Source organism: Sycon ciliatum, chromosome 10 (genome assembly GCF_964019385.1).
Source record: "Sycon ciliatum chromosome 10, ocSycCili1.1, whole genome shotgun sequence".
NCBI classification, from domain to species: Eukaryota; Metazoa; Porifera; class Calcarea; order Leucosolenida; family Sycettidae; genus Sycon; species Sycon ciliatum.
Window position 1 is genome coordinate 18215532 of NC_088652.1, and position 20187 is coordinate 18235718.

Below are 20187 nucleotides of genomic sequence, written 5' to 3' on the forward strand. Positions count from 1 at the left end.
AGCTTACGTCTGGAGGAACGCCGTCATTAGAGAAGAGGGGCTTGATAAGACCCAGCGAAAGTGAGTCGCTGCAGCTAAGCAATGCGCGACGGAGCCCTTGTACGATGCACACGGTGATAACGGCGCTGGCACCGGATGCCGGGTATGTCACAGACGCTGTGAACAGGCCAACGGTGTGGAGCGGTGTGTTGGCGGCGCTGATCAGCCGTTTGGTGCATGGCTTGAGCACTGGAGCATTCTGAAGCTGGTGATACAGAGCGTCTGAGATAGTGGAGACATCTGCTTCCGTATCAATCTTGAAGTCGACACAGATGCCCTGTACCAGCACTCCGACTCTCCACGACCGTTGGCTGGACTTGACGTCGCCCACGAACAGAGCTTCTGTGTTGAGAAGCGCCTCAACTCCTTAGAATGCGAGTAAAAAGTCACGAAGTTTTGGTTTGCACAGTAAGCACAATCATGTATTATCTGTTGAGTGTGCATGTTGCATCAAGCATTCTCAAAGTGACCACGATGTACAGTCAGACCTCGCTTATCCGGTCCTCGCTTATCCGGATCCCTCGCCATCCGGATCCCTCGCCATCCGGAAGAAAATCGCTGGTTACCGATTTACAGCATTTGCCATGCATACTGTAAAAGCAGAAATTTTCGGTGGTGTTTTATTTTCGGTAACTTCGGTGCCGACAATTTTTACCGAAAATAAAACGCACCGAAAATTTCGGTACAACCGATACTGTATACATGTAGTACTAGTACACTTACCTGGAGAACGGGTTTTACCGAAAATTTCCCTCTACCGAACCGGCGATTTTGGAGAATACCGAAAATATTACACCACCGAAAATGTCCGCTTTTACAGTAGATACAGTATGTGTGTTTGATTATCCGGTTCCCTCGCCTATCCGGATATTTTGTGGAAAGCGGATGTGTGCGGTTGTGCGAGGTCTGATTGTACCAGCGGATGATGACTCCTGTCTTGGTATTGAGACACTGGTCAGCTGCTGCTTTGATGTCTCTAAGAGGTATGCACCGTGTGTCTGTGTTGTTGGGGCTGTGTGTGTGTGTGTGTGTATGTGTGTGTGTGTGGTGTGTGTGTGTGTGTATATGTGTGTGTGTGTGTGTGTGCATGCGTGTGTGTGTGTGTGTGCATGCGTGCGTGCGTGCATGTGTGTGTGTGTGCGTGCATGCGTGCATGCGTGTGTGTGTATGCGCGCGTGTGTATGTCTGCATATGTTCGTTTGTGTGTGTACAACCTAGGGCTATAACCAGTCCAGCGTTCTGCCGTTTGCCAAGCATTTCCCAGACATGTAAGTTTTGGATAGTGCCGATCTTGATCCTCGCTCCACTCCGAGCTGCTTTCAGAAATATAAGCAATGAGGTTTGCGTGAAAGTGCATGAAGCTAACAAAACTTCAAAGTTGCTAATGACATGGAAGTGCTTCTTCGAGGCGTGGTGATTTGTTCTGGGAAGGTTTCAGAAATTTGCATAGCCTGTGATGAGTTAGTGGAAATTCGGCCGGGTTTCAGGCAAATTTCCTACGCTTTCAGGGCTCACAGTTCGTATGGCAGTCGGATTCCGTCAACGTGGAACACTGCAAGATTTCAATCATTTCAGTTGCATTTCAAAGTTGGCTATGTTCACAAGCAGCGACCGAGTTTCTACAAGCCATTGTGCGTCAGTGAACAGATCACATCAGTGCTGCCGCCTCTGCCACAGGAGAGTTCATAGAAACAAGGTGGACTAACGAAGTTGGTCAAACGACTGCCAATAGCAATGAACGAGAGAGCTTGGAAGCTCAGGGCCCTACGCTATGCTTTTTTGCCTTGATGACCTAGACAAAAAAAAGCATAGGGATGTTATAAATTCTTTTAAAAATTCCTTTTTTTAAGACATAACCTGGGATTCGAACCCGCACTATCGCGCGCCCTGCATGCATCCCCCGATACACTTCGCATACATACTAATTCTTCCAAGTTGCTTCACATTATGATCTTGCATTTGAAAGCCCTATTTGAATATGCATTGTGGCCAGCCGTCTTTGATGGTACGGTACGGTAGGGGATAGGTACGGGACAGGTACGATCGAGGGTAATACGACACCGTCTCCCGTACCGTACCGTACCATCAAACACAGCTGGCCACATACAGCTGCCCGCAATATTCAAATAGGGCTTCCAAACGCAAGATCATAACGTGAAGCAACTTGGAAGAATGGGTATGAATGCGAAGTGTATGGGGGAATGCATGTAGGGCGATAGTGCGGGTTCGAATCCCAGGATATGCCTGAAAAAAAATAGGAGAATTGAAAAATGTATAACATCCCTATGCTTTTTTTGCCGTCAGATACGGGATAGCGCCAGGCGTGACACAAACAAACAAACAAACACACAAATACCAAATTAAAGCTGTGTGGACCCTGGCTAGCGCCAGACGTTACTGAAGTAACGTCTTCTGCATAGCTACGGGAATAAATTACTAATGTGAAATGAAGGGTGATAGCCAACCACGGCAAATATCCAAAACAGTAAAAAAATTAAAAGGCATGAACGAAACAAGAGTGGAAAATACCCCCGGGTTAACTTAGGAAAGTACAGATGACGATAGTAGAGGCAGGGGCAGTTAGCCAGAGATACACGTTGAAATTCCTTGATATCAATGCATGATTTAAGGCTTAGAGGCCGAGCAGACCATAGGAGTATGCGGAGAAGAAAGGAGACTTCAAGTACAGGGAGGATCGGACACGTGGTAGGGTTAGCGCATTACGAGTATAGCCATTGCTAGAAAACCAGTTGTATGCATGAGTATGCCGTGGAACCCGCGCGAGCCGTATTTTATGGACAAGGCTGCGAAGATGTTGCTGGTGCCGGTCAACAAGGGGGGATGAAGAAGCAAGAGTATAGAGAGATTCAGATGAGAGTGTTGGGTCTTTACGGAAAATTATTATTAAGAGGAAGCGCTGATGTACTTGTAGCTTTCGAAGAAGCCGTTTTGACAGGCCACACCAAGCAGTATCACAATAATCAAATATGGGTAAGATATAGGCCTTAAAAAATAATTGTCTGCAACGATCAGGTAGATATTGACAGTGAGGGTGTAGAATAGCTACTGCAGAGCTGGTTCGCTTGCATACGTAACTGACTTGTTGGCTGCAGGAGAGCTGGCTGCCTATGTTAACCCCAAGGTGCTTGTGCTGGTCCACAATAAGGATGGGGGTAAGATGACCGGGAAAATGCAGTGGTTGAGCGGGAGGGGAAGGGGAAATGTCTTGGACACTGCATTGTAGAGAATGCAGTCAGGCCTCGCTTATCCGGTTCTCTTTTATCCGGATCCCTCGCCATCCCGCAAACTTCTCCTTCAGACACATGCCCCAGATCCTCGCGTTACAGCTCTCATTGGCATTTTGCGTAGCACCCATCAGGCAGCGGTCCAGCAATTCTTTGCTGGCAAGCTTGATGTAAATTGGCTTGATCACGTCGAACACAGCTTTGGGAGGGCTGGCTTGTGCTGGTAGGAAGGCCTTGCTCCAGCCTCGACCTGCTGGTATTAACACCAGCTCCTCGCTCCTTTGGGGCACCAATCGTGCTGTGGCTTCTCGTCAGTTGAGCATCTGTGCGTAACACCACCCCAAATAGCCTTGGCCATGCCCTGCAGGTCATTGCTGTGCTCCCTGATCGCCCAGCCATAGTAGGTTTGCAGTTGGTCAGGACTTGTCTCTCTGTGGAGCGGTAAAGTGTATGTGTTCGCGTCTCAATTTTGGACGGTAAAAGGGATGTGTTCGATCGCGTCACTCTTATCTTGGGGACGGTAACAGTTCTTGATTCGCGTCTCTCTGGGACGGTAACATTGCTTGATCCGCGTCTCTCTGGGACGGTAACCTTGCTTGATTCGCGTCTCTCTGGGACGGTAACATTGCTTGTGGCACCCATCAGGCAGCGGTCCAGCAATTCTTTCCTGGCAAGCTTGATGTAAATTGGCTTGATCACGTCGAACACAGCTTTGGGAGGGCTGGCTTGTGCTGGTAGGAAGGCCTTGCTCCAGCCTCGACCTGCTGGTATTTACACCAGCTACTCGCTCATTTGGGGCACCAATCGTGCTGTGGCTTCTCGTCAGTTGAGCATCTGTGCAAAACACCACCCCAAATAGCCTTGGCCATGCCCTGCAGGTCATTGCTGTGCTCCCTGATCGCCCAGCCATAGTAGGTTTGCAGTTGGTCAGGACTTGTCTCTCTGTGGAGCGGTAAAGTGTATGCGTTCGCGTCTCAATTTTGGACGGTAAAAGGGATGTGTTCGATCGCGTCACTCTTATCTTGGGGACGGTAACAGTTCTTGATTCGCGGCTCTCTGGGACGGTAACATTGCTTGATTCGCGTCTCTCTGGGACGGTAATATTGCTTGATTCGCGTCTCTCTGGGACGGTAACATTGCTTGATCCGCGTCTCTCTGGGACGGTAATATTGCTTGATTCGCGTCTCTCTGGGACGGTAACATTGCTTGATCCGCGTCTCTCTGGGACGGTAACATTGCTTGATTCGCGTCTCTCTGGGACGGTAACATTGCTTGATTCGCGTCTCTCTGGGACAGTAACATTGCTTGATTCGCGTCTCTCTGGGACGGTAACACTGCTTGATTCACGTCTCTCTGGGACGGTAACATTGCTTGATCCGCGTCTCTCTGGGACGGTACAACTGGAAAGGACTCGCACATCATGTGGCGGTATAATCATTGTTACATGGACTGGTTAGTTGAGTGCGTGCTTCCAGGGTATACAGTATTTTTGGGTCTGCTCCAGCAAACTGATTGCTTGGTCGGTACGGGGGTGGACATGACTGGGATGGGGAATGAAAAGGCTAGGAAACTTTGTTGTCAGAACTGTGAGAAAGCGGTTGTACGGAAGCTTCAGTGTGGCGAAATGTTGGGTGATCCAGAACTGTGTACTGCATATATCTGGACCTACATGGAGGAACAGGGAGGGTTGTGAGTCCTAGGCTTTTGATTGATTCTTTTGTCAGTCAGCCGCCCTTTGCCAGACAGGCCCTTGCCGTCAGCGAGCTTCTGGCCCTTCATCGTCCGTCGGAGGTCGTGCAGCCTGGTACCCAGTCTCTTCTGCAATCTGCACGTATCCAACACACTCCGCCTTGACAATTGGCATTCCATCATAGAGATCCGCTGCACACACACACTGCAAGGTAGCCTTTTGAGTCACTATCGATTTGCTAACAGCATCCATTGGTGTTATTTAAACGCAGACGGTTGTACAGGCTACGGCAGATTCATGATGCCACGAAATTTTGCCAGAGCTGCACATCCACAGCCAATTCTTCTCGCTGCCAGTACTGATCGCCTGTTGACATCAAACATGGGGCCATGTTTTTCGGGTCAGCGGAGCAGAGAAAGTGCTGCTGCATGATGAACATTCTAATTTCAATGTGCAGCCAAGGCCGTATTCCAGGGATGACGAAATTCGAACACTTCCCAGCTTGCAAGTGCTGCAAACAGCAACGGAGGACAAAATATGTTGCAGGCAAGCTAAATCTACAATCCTGCTGCCACGGTTAGGCCCTTGTCACACGGCGTTCAAAAGTCGCGTTTGCGTCTGCGTTTTCTTCGGTTTTTGACGGTCGCCTAGGAAATGCCATCACGTGACGTTATCGCGAGCGCGTTGGTTTCCAGACGCACAGCCGCAGACGCAAACCAGGGGGGGGGGGGGGGGGGGTGGTCAAAACCAAATCGCGTAAACGCAGATCGGACTTTCTTTATCGCAGCACTTCCTGCATTGTTTTTGAGTGTTTTCAAGTGATTCTCAAGTGTGCTTTTCAAATCTTCATTTCCATGTAGTTGCTGAGGCCGGCGAGGGTACTTCTACTACATGTACTGATTAATTGATTTTGGATTCGCGAGGCATGGAGCTGATGCGAGCTCGTGGCTGAGGTTGCGCTGACTAGTTGGCGGCGGCTAGCCTAGCTGGACGATGTCACACGGCCTCAACAACAGAACAAACAAACAAAACAAACAAACTGCCACCCCAACACAGGCAACGCAACGGCTGCAGTCTTCCCATCGACTCCCATTCCCCCAGCACCACTGACAAAGGACATAGGAGCAGAAACAGAACACTTCTCGATCTCAGGGAAATAAATTCAACATCCACGGCCACCTGGAGATCGATTCCCCACATTTTTGTATTTTCCCGCGCACACAGATTTTGACGCAAACGCTGAAAATCACAAGTATAGTATGATATCACGTCTTGCGTTTTTCAATCTCAAACGCAAACGCAGACGCAAACGCGACTCAAACAAACGCAGTGTGATAACGGCCTTATGTTTCCACGAACTTGGATAGAATGACCCAACACACATAAGGAAGTGCCTTACACACACTTGAGAGGGACGAAAAGCGTTTCTTCTGTAACTCTGAGTTTCACGGTTTTAACCGATCATCAGACAGCAACTTGCCTTATGTACAGACAGACTACATATTAGCGCTACAGACTACATAATTATTACTAATTCCCGTAGCAATGCAGAAGACGTTACTTCAGTAACGTCTGGCGCTAGCCAGGGTCCACACAGCTTTAATTTGGTTGTGTCACGCCTGGCGCTATCCGTATCTGACGGCAAAAAAGCATAGGATGTTATAAATTTTTCAATTCTCCTTTTTTTCAGGCATATCCTGGGATTCGAACCCACACTATCGCCCTACATGCATTCCCCCATACACTTCGCATTCATACCCATTCTTCCAAGTTGCTTTACGTTATCGGGCAGCTGTATGTGGCCAGCTGTGTTTGATGGTACGGTACGGTACGGGAGACGGTGTCGTATTACCCTCGATCGTACCTGTCCCGTGCCGATCCCCTACCGTACCGTGTCATCAAAGACGGCTGGCCACAATGCATATTCAAATAGGGCTTTCAAATGCAAGATCACAATGTGAAACAACTTGGAAGAATTAGTATGTATGCGAAGTGTATCGGGGGATGCATGCAGGGCGCGCGATAGTGCGGGTTCGAATCCCAGGTTATGTCTTAAAAAAAAAAGGATTTTTTTAAAGAATTTATAACATCCCTATGCTTTTTTTTTGTCTAGGTCATCAAGGCAAAAAAGCATAGCGTAGGGCCCTGAGCTTCCAAGCTCTCTCGTTAGCACTGCAGACTACATATTAGCGCTAGGTAACTGAGCGTGCCAATTGTACTAATAATGTGATACAATTGATCCATGTACTCTGAATACAATATCACACCAGCCACGCAGAGACGACTCTGAACACAGGGAGCTATCACTGAGGTCTGAGTGTCTTGCCAATTATGGCACTAGGGTGGTTGTAGTTGAAGCTTAGGACATTCTCTGCCATTTGATGCAACCTGGCTTTGTGCTGGACTGGTGTGTGGGTGTGCGCGCACTTGCGTTTACGTATGTCTGTATGTGTACATGTGTGTGTGTGTGTGTGTTTTGTGTGTGTTTGTGTGGGTGCATATGTGTGTACGCATGTTTGTACGCGTGCGTGCTTGTCTACGTGATTGTATTTACGTGTGGGTGTGTACGCGCATGTCACGGTGTGTGTGTGTGTGTGTGTGTGTGTGTGTGTGTATGCACTGGATCATGTATTTACAGTGAAGACCGCTTGCTGATCATCCATGGCCTGGCAGATGAGAACGTTCACTTTACGCACACCGAACGCCTAGCCAAGGCACTAACGTCTCGCCGTAAACCGTATCGCATCATGGTGAGTTCTTTCCGCTGTGTCATTTTTACTGGGCACTGAACCTAATGCATAAAACCCTACATCATCGCACTTCTCCTTTTGGCACGAGTCGCCATCGTGAGAATAAAGAATAACAATCGCCGAAGCAAGTGGTCTCTTTGCTGTAAATTCAATAATCTCAACCAAATGTCCGGCCACGAGTCATCATCAGGACACAGCCTACTCTTAGGAAGAGGTGGGGGGGGGGGGGGGGGGGAGTAACAGGACCACACAAGAATGGGAAGAGTTGGGTCTCCAAGAAGGAACATGTGCTGGTGAGGCAAGCCAACTACACCGCGCTGTGGTCTTGGCGTTATCGCGAGCTTCCACACCATGGGCTATCGGAGAGTTTCTAGGGAGAGGAGAGAGGACAGAATGAAGAGGGATTATTGGAAGAAAGTGAGGATGCCCACCGCAGGGTGACATGTTGCATGGTATATCTGATGCGGTGGATAATGTAACTCCGACGAGCAGACTAGCAACCAGCCAAGACAGCTATGGCTCTCTCTCTCTCTCCCCTCCCTCCCTCTCCCCTCTTCTCCTTCCCTATCCAAAGAGTGTTGGTGAAAAAACGCACCATAGGCAGCTGCTGATGGATCAGTGCAAGGGGATCTTGAAGTAAAATGTGGTGGACGGTTCCAATTGTTTTACCTTTACTTGTCCTATCTGGGAGAGTCACAGCGGCATCAGTGCGATTGATCATGCCATGGCTGGATCAACTGTTTGCCCACCAATGCATGTTAACTAATGCGGTTATGTACCCCGCTGCATCCTACTCAAAGTACGAAAGACTACGGTCCGGTGTGGCCCGACCGATCAAAATCTGCTTCCGCCTGTGTTGCCTGCAGTACTGTCAGGCGTCGAAGAATAGAGCGCCTCAGAACGACAGCTAGAATTCCATTAAAGTTTGGCAGGTCATTGCCCAGTGAAACTTTGGGAATGGTCTCATAATGCATCTGGCCACGCGCACAAGAAAATTTAGAGCTCTGTGATGGCTAGAAATGGTAAAATCAGTTTCCAGAAAAAAGACGGGCATATCGCACATACTGAGTATCTACAAAACTCAAGCCACAAGGGCAGGCAGAAAAATCTATAAAACAAGGGCAGTCATGCTTGTGCAGATGTACAGTCAGACCTCGCTTATCCGGTCCTCGTTTATCCGGATCCCTCGCCATCCGGAAGGAAATCGCTGGTTACCGATGTGCAGCATATGTTATGCATACAACATAACCGGACCTCGCGATCCGCATACCGGTGCATGATTTTGTATACAAACTGGTTAAAATGTGTACAAAAAGCTTCGTCGTATCCGGTTGCATGTGGCTTGCAGAAACTAGAATCAGGGAGTTGTACAGGCAAATGAGGTCCTTGACCTGCTGGGTGCATGTGGACAGCACTCAGTTGCATGCACTTGTCATTTTTCTCGCTTGTTTTACATGTTGTGCACGCTAGTTGTACTGCATAGGACCCGTCTACATGTATGTACAATGTCACTGCTTTTGACATGCCACATGCAAATACAGTATGTGTGTTCAGTTATCCGGTTCCCTCGCCTATCCGGATATTTTTGTGGAGAACGGATGTGTGCAGTTAAGCGGGGTCTGACTGTACTATGGGTAGAGGCAGGTGCCAAACCTCAAATTTTAGTGAAAGAGAGAACATGAAGGAACACCCAGAACAGCCAAAAGTAGAATTAACGGAACGGCAAAAGTTCTTACAAATCTTCAAGCAAGCCAAGCCAAAAGATGGTCAGTTTCTTAGTACAGATGTGAGGCTCAGCACCTTGGAAATTGTGTGTAGATTGGAAAAATGCCCTACATTGTGGCAGTGTGATGCACCAATCTATTATAATGGCTCACAGCAGCCGCTTTACATGAAAATAGGCCTAAAATCAGCAAAAAAAAGGGACTCTTCAAAACCCCCGGCAGCATATGTTTCGCCTTCCGTCTCCTTCGTGTGGTCCTCGAAGCCCTTCTTCACAGCTCTCCGGTGTTTCCTTGCTTTCTTCTCTTTGTCTGACATCTTCCTCTTTCTGTGGTACTCTTTGTCTTGGTCTAGCATAGCCAGATTCTTCTTCAATTGTGCACCCACTGAACAGCCCATGCGACGCACAACATCAGCCAGGCTCCGATGTCCTTCATTGAAGAGCAACACTGCTAGGTACACAGCAGTTTCAACAGTCTGTGAGCCACAGAACATCTCTTTCCGGCATAAGTGCCAAATCATGGAGTTCAAGGCTTCATTCACATTCTGTGTGGCGCCACGGGTGCAGCGTTCCAGCAGCTGTAAGTCAGTCAGACGCATGTACAGTGGCTTCATTTCTTCAAACACAGCAAGTGGTATGGTATTGCTGGAAGAGACTGCACCTGTGCTTGCTTCACTCTGGCTGGACTGGGCTTTTTCTCGTTGATATCTGCACCATGACGTGCTGGCTTCTGGACAGAACTGATGTCGCTTTGTGAGGTCTGGGAAGAGAGAGAGAGAGAGAGAGAGTGGAAAAAAAAAGATTAGATTGTGATATTTTAAATTAAATTATTCTCCACGTTCGTAAATACGTGTACATTGGTCAACTCTTCGCCATTGGCGTACCTAAATGTTTTAGTGGTGATTGTAACAACGTTGACCCACCCTCCTTCAACGCGCTCCCTGCTGATGACGACCACCTCGTCATATCCGATTAGTTCTTGGTGTTGGTTTACAGGCCCTTGCTGCTCCTGCAGCTCACGCTGTGGCAAACTGATGCCCAGATAGCACGAGCCATACCTGATGTTGAGCCAGGATTGCTGCGGATGGCTGCGCCATAATAGTTCTGCAGAGAATCTATTTTGCTGCCAGTCAATCTTCCTTTTCCGCCAATGGGCTTCCCATCAGATAGTGGCTTTGACCCACACTTCTGCTTCAGAGTACGTAAGTTGTGGCTCTGAACACGCTTTTGAACGTAGCCAACACACTCCTCCTTATCAATACTCATGTCACCATATGGCTTGAGCTGACATACACTGCGGTAGGCCTTCGAATCTCCATCACCAATGTAGCTAGTGTACTTCAGGCCATTATTCTGTTCAGAGCGACTCCACAGCAGTTTGACAGCCTCTGCTTCCATAGCTGGTGATGACACGGAAGTATTGGCTTGACAGTCAGCAGTATGCGTCACTTTCCATGCATCAAAATCAGCCTGTGAAAGCTTGCCACTGGTAAGCCGGGCTTCTTTGGCAGTACAGCGAGTGCAGTGACGAGACAGCACCTCCACACCGATTACCTTCTGCACATCCCAACCAATTACCGACTGTACGCCATACAGGCATGAGTACCCTCTTCTCATCCAGGTGCCATCTGTACTGACAGCGATGTTGGCGGGTGACGTTTCTCCGCTGGCGGTGCGATTCGTCAGCACAGAATAAGCAGCACGCTTCATGCTTTGCTGGGCTGCAGCCTTGGCCGCATGGTGAAGCTTGTCGCTGTGACGTTGAAATTTTTTCTTCGTGACTGGTCCCGGCAGGTGTAGGAAAGCTGACCATGTTTAAATCCTTCTCGCCCTCTGCCAAGCAGCCGCATGCCCAGCACACTCATTCGGTTCAGATCAAAATGATGTGTGGCCTTCTCCACAGCGTGTGACGAGGTAACATTGCCACAGTGATCGCAGGTCACTTCCACTGTTGATACTAGGCCGGCACAAGCGCTCTCAGTCAACAATAGCTTTCCTTTCTTGCCAGAATTACAAATGGCAGATGTGTGCAATAAATTCTGCAACTGAGACAAGCTGAAAATTCGATTGCCACGCTCCGAAGTGTCATCGGTATCGCCCTCACTCTCAGATGACTCCTCTTCAGCACTCGCCAACTCCCATTCCTCCTCGCTCCATGGATTTGTAGAATCGTCACTGGAGACACTTGTACGCTCGTCACCATCAGCTGATGCGTTCTCTATCAAATTCTCACCACTTGCAGGCTCAGTCTCGACAGCCTGGAATTGGTTTCCACGGAACTGCTGCTTCCTTGCTCGATGGTGAAGGGACTTCTTCCTTTTATTTTCCATAGGAGCACAGGTTTGGAAAGAGAAGAGACAACTCGTAGATCTACCCAGCTGCAGATCAGAGACAAACAGCAAAGAAGCTGCAAGAATTTTTTTTGTTGAAAACTGCAGATGATCATGATGGCCGCTAGCTGTTCGCGCGATCAGGTACGCCACTGCACACTGTACTGGGCCGTTCTCGCACGATGAATCAGGAAATTTGCAACAAACCGGTCCCGTGTACCTGGTGAATACCAAGAGCAATGTGGGGGAACCAACGGCCGGCGCGGCGGCCACGATCGGATGATGCCATTGATGGACGAACGAAAAAATTTCGAGCATACCCAGTGCGTACCGTGCGCATTGCGTACTCCAAAATTCAAATTTTCAATTTGAAATTTGAAATTTCTCAACCGTCATTAGGTTGATTGGCAAAAAATACATATTTGGAAAATTCAGCACTCCAGGAATCGAATGAGCCTATGAACACCTCCAAATTCAAATTTTCATTTTTTGGCCATTTTTCAGCTGGCCGAAAGGGGTACTGCCACCTTAAGCACAGCATGCCGCTGTATACAGTGACTCAACAGTGCATAGGCTGTAATACATGAAAATAAGAACGGCCTAGCCTAGCAGGCTAACCCCCAGTACTTTAGCGTCCGACAGCACTACTGTATGATTGTGCTTGTAGGTTCTTGATCTTACCTATCCATGTGCTGTGTGCTTTCCCCTTGCTGACCGTTGTTTTCCGCAGCCTCTGTCCGGGGAACGCCATGGTATTCGCGATGCAGACTGCAATGCTCTCGCGCACGCCACCATGCTGACTCTCTTCAAAGCTGCACTCTGCTAGGCCAACTGCCCAATGCTCGGTGGCGTAGCGCTCGCCCGTATGGTCTGCTAGCCGGTCGGTCGTTTGCTGACTGAGGCGTGGTGGGATGCTTTTCAGCATGTCCTGATGCCTTTCGACCAGACGTCCAGTACTTGCGTCGCCCTGTTGCCATGTCCTTCTCTTCAACACAGCTCAAGAGTCAAGACCTGTGCCCTCTCGCCATGTCTTTCTGTTGAACCCAGCTCAAGAGTCAATACCTGTGCCCTCTTGCCATGTCCTTCTCTTCAACACAGCTCAAGACCTGTGCCCTCTGGCCATGTCTTTCTCCTCAACCCAGCTCGAGACCTGTGCATGGGTGTGCTGTCAAGCGCAGTCATCCACTGCCTAGCATGTCATTGTGGGCAACACATGACCAGGGTAATCAGTATGGTACTATGCACTGGCACATTGCCTATACACACACGTGCACGCGCGCACACACACACACACACACACACGCACATCGCTTGCAGCTTTTCTTTGTTCCAGCGATGATAAAGATGACGACAACGGCGACGGCAGCAACAGTAGAAACAACAACAACGACGACGACAACGTACGAACGCACACACGCATAATTATGTACATGTACACAAATTCGTCAACGGTACATGTATCGTGTATGCAATGTACTACCTCTTTGCTCATGAAACGCACACACCAGTAGTATCGGCAAGCTATTGTTGCATTGGCCTGACTTCGCCCCAAGCTGGACTGGAGCACCAGAGGTCTTGCATCCCTCTCCTCCCCCGGGAAGTATTTTGAAGAACAGAAAACATAGCCTAGCTTTTTAGTGCACCTTTGCATTGTAGGGTATTACTCTCTGTAGCGCTTTTTTCTTCGTTTTTTGTGCAAGCAAGATTGCGTACTCTAGTCTCAGAATTTCTAGGTGCTCAACATTTTAGGTTTGAGGGCAAAACTAAAAATTCTCAAGAATCGGCTCCAAGAGTTCTAAGTCCACTGGTTCTGGAAAATAAAATTTTAATAAAACACGGGTAGAGAGCGATAATTTTGCTTATATTTGACTGCTTAGCTGTTGCGCAGTTGAACGGTGCCTAGTGCAGCATGGTCACTGCATGAGTAGGACTTGGTCAGTATAGGAAATAAAAACCTCGTAAAAGACCTCGGCTTCGCCTCGGTCTTTTACTCGGCTTTTATTTCCTAGTTGACCGCGTACTCAGTCAATATTAAAGATACTTACAGTTGGATGGGACTTTGCTCTGGGCATGGAAATTCTGTCGTTATTCGCGAATAATACAGTCGTTATATCCGCAGTCGTTATTAGCGAAGTTGACTGTACTCAATTTCTAAGCTATGCCGGAGTCGTTTGAGCAAAGGGTTTTGGGTTTATGTGAACGAGTATTGTATCATAGTGGCTTACCTAGAGACTAGAGTAGATGGTACATGTACATGTACAATGCTATGACTAGTACTCAGCAGGGTATGTTGTACATTGCATGCATGCAATAGTAAAATGTACAATACGTACATGTACGTATACCGTAAACCAATTGTGCTCTTTTTTGGTCTTGGCCATTACACAGTACTCCGTACAAGCTGCTGAGTGCTGTAGCCAGGGATAGGAGTAGTAGGTCTTTACTAATACTCAGACAGGTCGACAATATTCCCTGGTATGGTTGTGGTACAGTCATGCACCCGGGATGATTACAGGTCATCCTAATCAGTAATACTAATAGTATGTGCATGATTCCGAAATCCGCATCTGGTGCTGCTACTGTATAAAAAGACGAAAAAGTACAGGTTGTGCTCTTGACTTGATGCTCGAAATATGGATAGGTGTCAAACGAAGTGCCTGGCATCCGGGCCGATATCCCGGGACTCGAGTTTCGAGTGAGTAGTCATAAATTTTACTGTCACAGTCTGCACTTCATGGCACATAAATTGAAAATAGCCAAATCAATACTATTGCCGTATTGGCTTTCTTGGGGATTCAGCCCGCACTTAGACTAGAAGTGGAGCCACTTGTCTTTCGTTACACCTTCTCCCTCGTTGTCGTAACGTTGTCCTTGGCCATGGGCCTGAGTCACTAGCACTGCAGTGCAGGAAGTAATACTAATACTGTAATAGTAGATCTACGAGTACGAGGCCCAGAGCTAGCTAGCTAGACTCAAGAGGTGACGAAATTTAACACTAACAGATCCACGTGACTGGTGACGTCATGACAGTCCTTGTAAAGTTTTTGTTTGAAGTGCAATCCCCAATAAGCAAACCGTGTTTGGTGATGGGATTACATAGGATTGTCTTTGTAGGTCGAAGTATTATTAGCAGACTCTGAATGTAGAAACTGCTGGGACTGAGTGATATGAGTGTGGTTCGGAATTCCATGCCTACTCACCGTCGATAGTTGACAGAGCTCGGAGAGAAAGCGTTGCACTAACTGTGTAGATCTACGACACCAGGGCGACACCTGGGCTGACAGGATCGCAGATATCGTTACCACTTTCCTCGATCCATTCGGCACGTCAAGCCGTCAGATCGAAGCACTTGCCGTTCAACCCATCAAGCAAGGGGGACGTCGTTCTCTATCTGTGCCCGTGCAAGTGTCATGCCGTGCTAGCAAATCGACAAGTCTGGCACAGTAGCAGAATCATGCTTTTTGAAATGAAGTTGAGCTCAGTCGCCTCGCTGCATGAGCTGCATCATGTCAGTGATGTTCGTTCGTTGCGTACAATCTGCGCCAGTTTCAGAGTTATCTCGCGCTCCGGAAATTGTTTGATGTGTAATGGACACGGCAGCGCTGGAGCTCGTTGATTTGGATACGGCTGAGGAGACGGATTCGTTGGCAGAAATGGAAGAGGCTGAGAGAGAACGAGAGAGGAGGGGTCCTTCCAGCCCATTCGGTTCCAGGCTGGCCCAAGTGCGATCGTTCTCCGTGCGCAGATCACTGCTCCTGGTCAAATTGCACGTGCAGCGCCGGCGCAAGCTGGCACTATCGCTGGCTGTGTTTCTCACAGCCGGCATAGCAGCTAACGTATTTTTCAAACTGGAGTTGAACGCCATGTACAACTATCCGCTGTACACGTCGCAGCTGAATCCTGTCATACTGGCCATCCTGTTTGGCATAGGGCTGAACGTGGAGATTCGCTGTGGGAAGTTTGATAAGGAGCAGGATGGTCGCGTGAACTACTTCAAATGCATGCTGCTGCTTGTGCTCATTAGTTTCTTTGACGTCGCGGCCAACGTCACGGAGCTGAAGAGTTCGGACGAGATGGGCAAGGACGCCGGTCCGCTGTCCATGCTCCTGGCACAGTGCGTCATCCCGTTCACGATGATCTTCTCTGTTCTGCTGCTGCGTCACCGCTACAACGTGCTGCAGATCGTCAGTGCCGTCGTGATCCTCTGTGGCATACTGGTAGTCGTGCTGCCGGGCTCGCTGGCCACCAAGTCGGTCGTGTGGACCGTGGTGTACTCCGCGTCGCGCCTGCCCACCTCGCTGAACAAGGTCATCAAGGAGTACCTGTTCGGCCGGCACGCCGTCTCGCTCCTCTTCGTCGGCTTCTGGGAGCAGACGTTCAACGTGGCGATCGGCGCGCTGTCCATGCTGGTGTGCTATCCGCTCATCCAGGGCACGCCGCTACGCGAGGTACCTACCGTGCTGCTGCGCGGCACCTGGTGCGCCCTGGGCCGCGACAGCATCGAGGGGGACGACTGCCGGCACGCGCCCTGGCTAATACCGCTCTTTAACCTGTCGGCCGTGGTGTGGATGGGCTCGACGCTGGCTGTGGTCAAACACGGCAGTGCCACGGTGGCCTTCCTTGCCAGCGCCATACTGATACCACTCAGCGACTTCTTCTTCGCCAGCCGCTCCATCTTCGGCAAGAACGCCAAGGTGTTCCACTGGTTCGACATTGTCGGCCTGCTGGTGATCGTGTCGGGCATGCTGGCATACGGTGTGGGGTCCGTACTGCAGGAAAGAAGACGAGAACGAGAGGCAGCAGCGGCGGCCGTGCTAGCAACGGCCGCCGGTGGACTACAGAACAGGCTGGGTCGCGAGAACGAATTACCTCATCGTTACGATAGTGATGATGTCATGGAGGACAGCAGTGATGATCGGGAACGTCTTGTCGACTGCACGCATGCATAGCATGACTTCTGCCCTGAAAGGCTGAAGACCCAGTTAAGGGAGTCCCCCCTCTCCCCCTGAACGGATTACGTCATCGTTACGATAGTGATGATGTAATGGAGGACAGCAGTGATGATCGGGAACGTCTCGTCGACTGCACACATGCATAGTATGATTTCTGCCCTGAAAGGCTGAAGGGAATACCCCTGAACGGATTACGCCACCATTACGATAATAATGATGTAATGGAGGGCAGCAGTGATAATCGGGAACGTCTCTTCGATTGCACGCATGCATAGCGTGACTAGTGCTCTGAAGGGAATTCCCCCTGCAGTGCCACTGCTTGAGCAGCGCTGGCCCCCGTCGTGACTATTGATATGTGACAAACTGCAGTGAGGGTTTTGCGTGCATGCGTATGTGATGTGTGCGTGCGTGGGTGGGTGGGTGTTGGTGTGGGCGGGTGCATGTGTGCGTGCAACCTTGAATCCAGACATATTTTGAGAACTTTGCATTGTAGTGTGGTGTACAGCTATAGCTATACTGGCGTACTGGCATTGTTCAGAACATCTTCACACTCGCTGCACTCACACAGATTTCAGTGTTTGAACCGAGTTTTACAGAGTCTATTTACGCGATTATTCGCAGACCATTTCCTTATTTGGTGTTTGGTACCACTTGACTTGCTTTTACCACCGCTGCTTCTGCTCTTTATTTAAGGTCTGATACGATTTAACGGAAATTTTACAAAACATATTCATATTATTCCCTTTGCCCTTTGTTGCAGAGTTCCTGCGTGATGCTCCCAGCTCCGCGCATTATTCTACTCCATCATTATCTTGTCCCTGGTGCGGATATGAGTCGCATTCTCGCGCACGATGTCCTGCGAGTCGTGCAACCTGCAACGGGTGTAGCAGGGCAGCAGGCCACTTTCACTGAGTGTGCCGCTCCTCGCCGCCATCTGGTTCTTCCGGCCGTCAGGGCACTCATCAGTCCCCCCGCCGGGCACAGGTGTCCATTCTCTCTCCAGCCACGGTGATTCCTCTGCAGTAAGTTCTGGTTCTGCTGACGACGACGCATTTCTGGGTACTCTCACCCGTGGCACAGGCTGGAATCTACCCATGCTTCTGCACGGCAAGGACATCACTATGAAGATCCACACGTCAGCATTCATCTCACTGGACTTGCCTGTCTTGCTCGCTCCATCGAACTGTACTCTCCGTGGCCCCGACAACGCAAGCCTCAATATGAGTGTGTGACCGGTTTACAGTTGAGCTGCGCGCAGCTCACTCATCTCACTCAGCGCCCACCCAGGTGTACGTGGCCCGCCACCTCGAGCTTCCGCTGCTCGGACGTCCAGCCATTGAGCCACTCGGCATCCTGCTTGCTCCTGCAAACGTCGTGGAGGCCATCTCCACCTCTAGTGCCTCAGCTCCAGACTCTAGCTCTCATGTCGCTGCTGAGTTGCCTGACCTGTTCTCGAGCCTTGGTACCTTTGGTCATCTACACACCTTTCAACTTCACGATGAGGCTTGCCCATACTCGCTATCCACTTCTCGGCGAGTTGCTCTGCCCGTGGTACCCAAGGTCAAGGTTGACGCCCTCCGTCGCATGGAAGACTCTGGCGTCATTCGCCCAGGTGTCCGAACCGACGGATTGGTGTGCCGGCATGGTCGTTGTGCCGAAGTCAAATGGCGGCGTGCGCATCTGCGGTCTGTATATACCACCCGCTCACCAGCAAGAGATCCTGGCTCGCATTCATCAAGGTCATCAGGGGTATCACCAAATGCCGGCGCCTGGCCCGCACTTCCGTCTGGTGGCCATTGCTCTCCTCTGACATAGCCACTCTCGTCCGAACCTGTGACGAATGCAGTCGACATCGCGCTCAGCCACCCGAGCCTCTTCTCTCCAATCTGCTCCCGGAATTTTCTTGGCAACATCTGGCCGCTGACTTCTTCACCATTGAAGCCCGCAACTACCTCCTCGTCATTGACTATTTCTCCCGGTTCATCGAAGTGCTCGAAATACCCTCGCTCTCTAGACTAGAGCTCGCACGGTCAGCCATCTCAAATTGCTTTTCGCTTCCCATGGCATCCCCGACACTCTCACCACCGACAACGAACCGCAATTCACCAGTGCTGAGTTTGCCCAGTTCATTTCAACCCATGGCGTCCGCCACGTCACCAGTAGCCCTCTCTACCCCCCAAGCCGATGGCATGGCCGAGCGTGCCGTTCGCACCGTCAAGAGTCTGTTCCGTCAGGGTACTGATTGGCACCTAGCTCTCCTCGCGTACCGCAATACTCCACTGGAGTATGATAATAGTCCAGCCCAGCTTCTCATGAACAGCCAGCTGCAGTCACTTCTACCTCTCTCTCTCTCTCTCTCTCTCTTTCTCTCTCTCTCTCTCTCTCTCTCTCTCTCTCTCTCTCTCTTTCTCTTTCTCTCTCTCTCTCTCTCTCTCTCTCTCTCCGGCACAGCGACAGTCGCATCCAGTCGATAAGAGCGACCTGAGTGTCGCGGATCAGCGCCTAAAGGACTGCTGAAGTGCCAACCACGCCAGTCGCCATGCAGCCCGGACACTGCCGTCTCTGTGTCTCCAACAGCCTATTTATCTACCTGATCGTGAAGAGTCTGGCTACGTGATGAGCCAACCGGCCTTGCCCTCCTACACCGTGGCCACCCATCACACAACAGGATCAGCTCAGACGCAACCGGTGGCACGTTGTTCTATTGCCAACGCCGCAACAGCTGACGCCTGCTGGTCCAACCGCCGCTACTACCAATCCTGATCCTCCAGCCGGTCAACCTCCACCTCCGCCGTGTCCTGCAGTTCCCAACTTGCCATCAACCCCTCCAGCTCAAGACCAGTCTGATAAGATGTCACGGGTCGCGGCCGGCCGTGTCGTTCACCCTCCCGATCGCTTCTAACTTACTTGTGCCTCTCCGAACAGAATACTCCACTCCTCTGTGTCTCCCTATCTTGCTCTTTGTCTCTTGTCATGCATGGATAGCATGTGACTATGTATCCTCTGTGTACACCCCTACACCCCTAGGTCCTTTCTTTGTAGGTGGAGAGGAAATACATGCACAGTCCTACTCAATGAAATCCAGTCGCGGCGCTCAAGTTTGCGCCTCGCACCATTTCACAGGCCAGTGTTCACAGGTGTAGGGCTGTGCAACGCCCGGCATGGCGTACTTGAAGGTTGTGACTGGATTTCATTGAGCAATCTGTCCCCGGGGAAAATCGCGGAAAAATCACAAAAAACGCGGGGGAAAACGCGGCATAATAAGGCATAATTTGCGGTAAATATGCGGTAAAAATGCCGCGGGTGAATATTATTGATATGCGGCAAGTTTGCAGTTGATATGAGGCAATTTTCAGCGAGTATGTAGTGAAATCGATCAGTTACAAGTCTCTGGTGTAAGCACTCGTCATATTTTTTAGTACAAAGCCGCCACGATGAGACGTTGCTGACCGAACAGT

At 49.9% G+C, this 20187-nt stretch overlaps 2 protein-coding genes across 2 annotated transcripts in view; both read left to right on the forward strand.

The window, feature by feature from the left end:
* LOC135826390 (uncharacterized) overlaps window positions 1–13613 on the forward strand; it is a 73099-nt gene extending 59486 nt beyond the window's left edge. The window contains exons 21-23 of the mRNA XM_065338999.1: window positions 1258–1307; window positions 7613–7724; window positions 12508–13613. Of these exons, the coding sequence (XP_065195071.1) occupies window positions 1258–1307; window positions 7613–7724; window positions 12508–12603 (258 nt within the window). The 3' untranslated portion in view covers window positions 12604–13613. The remainder of the gene's footprint in view (window positions 1–1257; window positions 1308–7612; window positions 7725–12507) is intronic.
* A 1751-nt stretch (window positions 13614–15364) lies between these two features.
* Window positions 15365–16726, forward strand: LOC135826716 (crt homolog 2-like). The gene has a single exon (XM_065339318.1). The coding sequence runs from the start codon at window positions 15365–15367 to the stop codon at window positions 16724–16726; it is 1362 nt and encodes a 453-aa protein (XP_065195390.1).
* The last annotated feature ends 3461 nt before the right edge of the window (window positions 16727–20187 follow it).

Coding starts and splice junctions, on each gene's coding strand:
- LOC135826716 (XM_065339318.1), top strand. CDS start 15,365: ATGGACACGGCAGCGCTGGAGCTCGTTGATTTGGATACGGCTGAGGAG.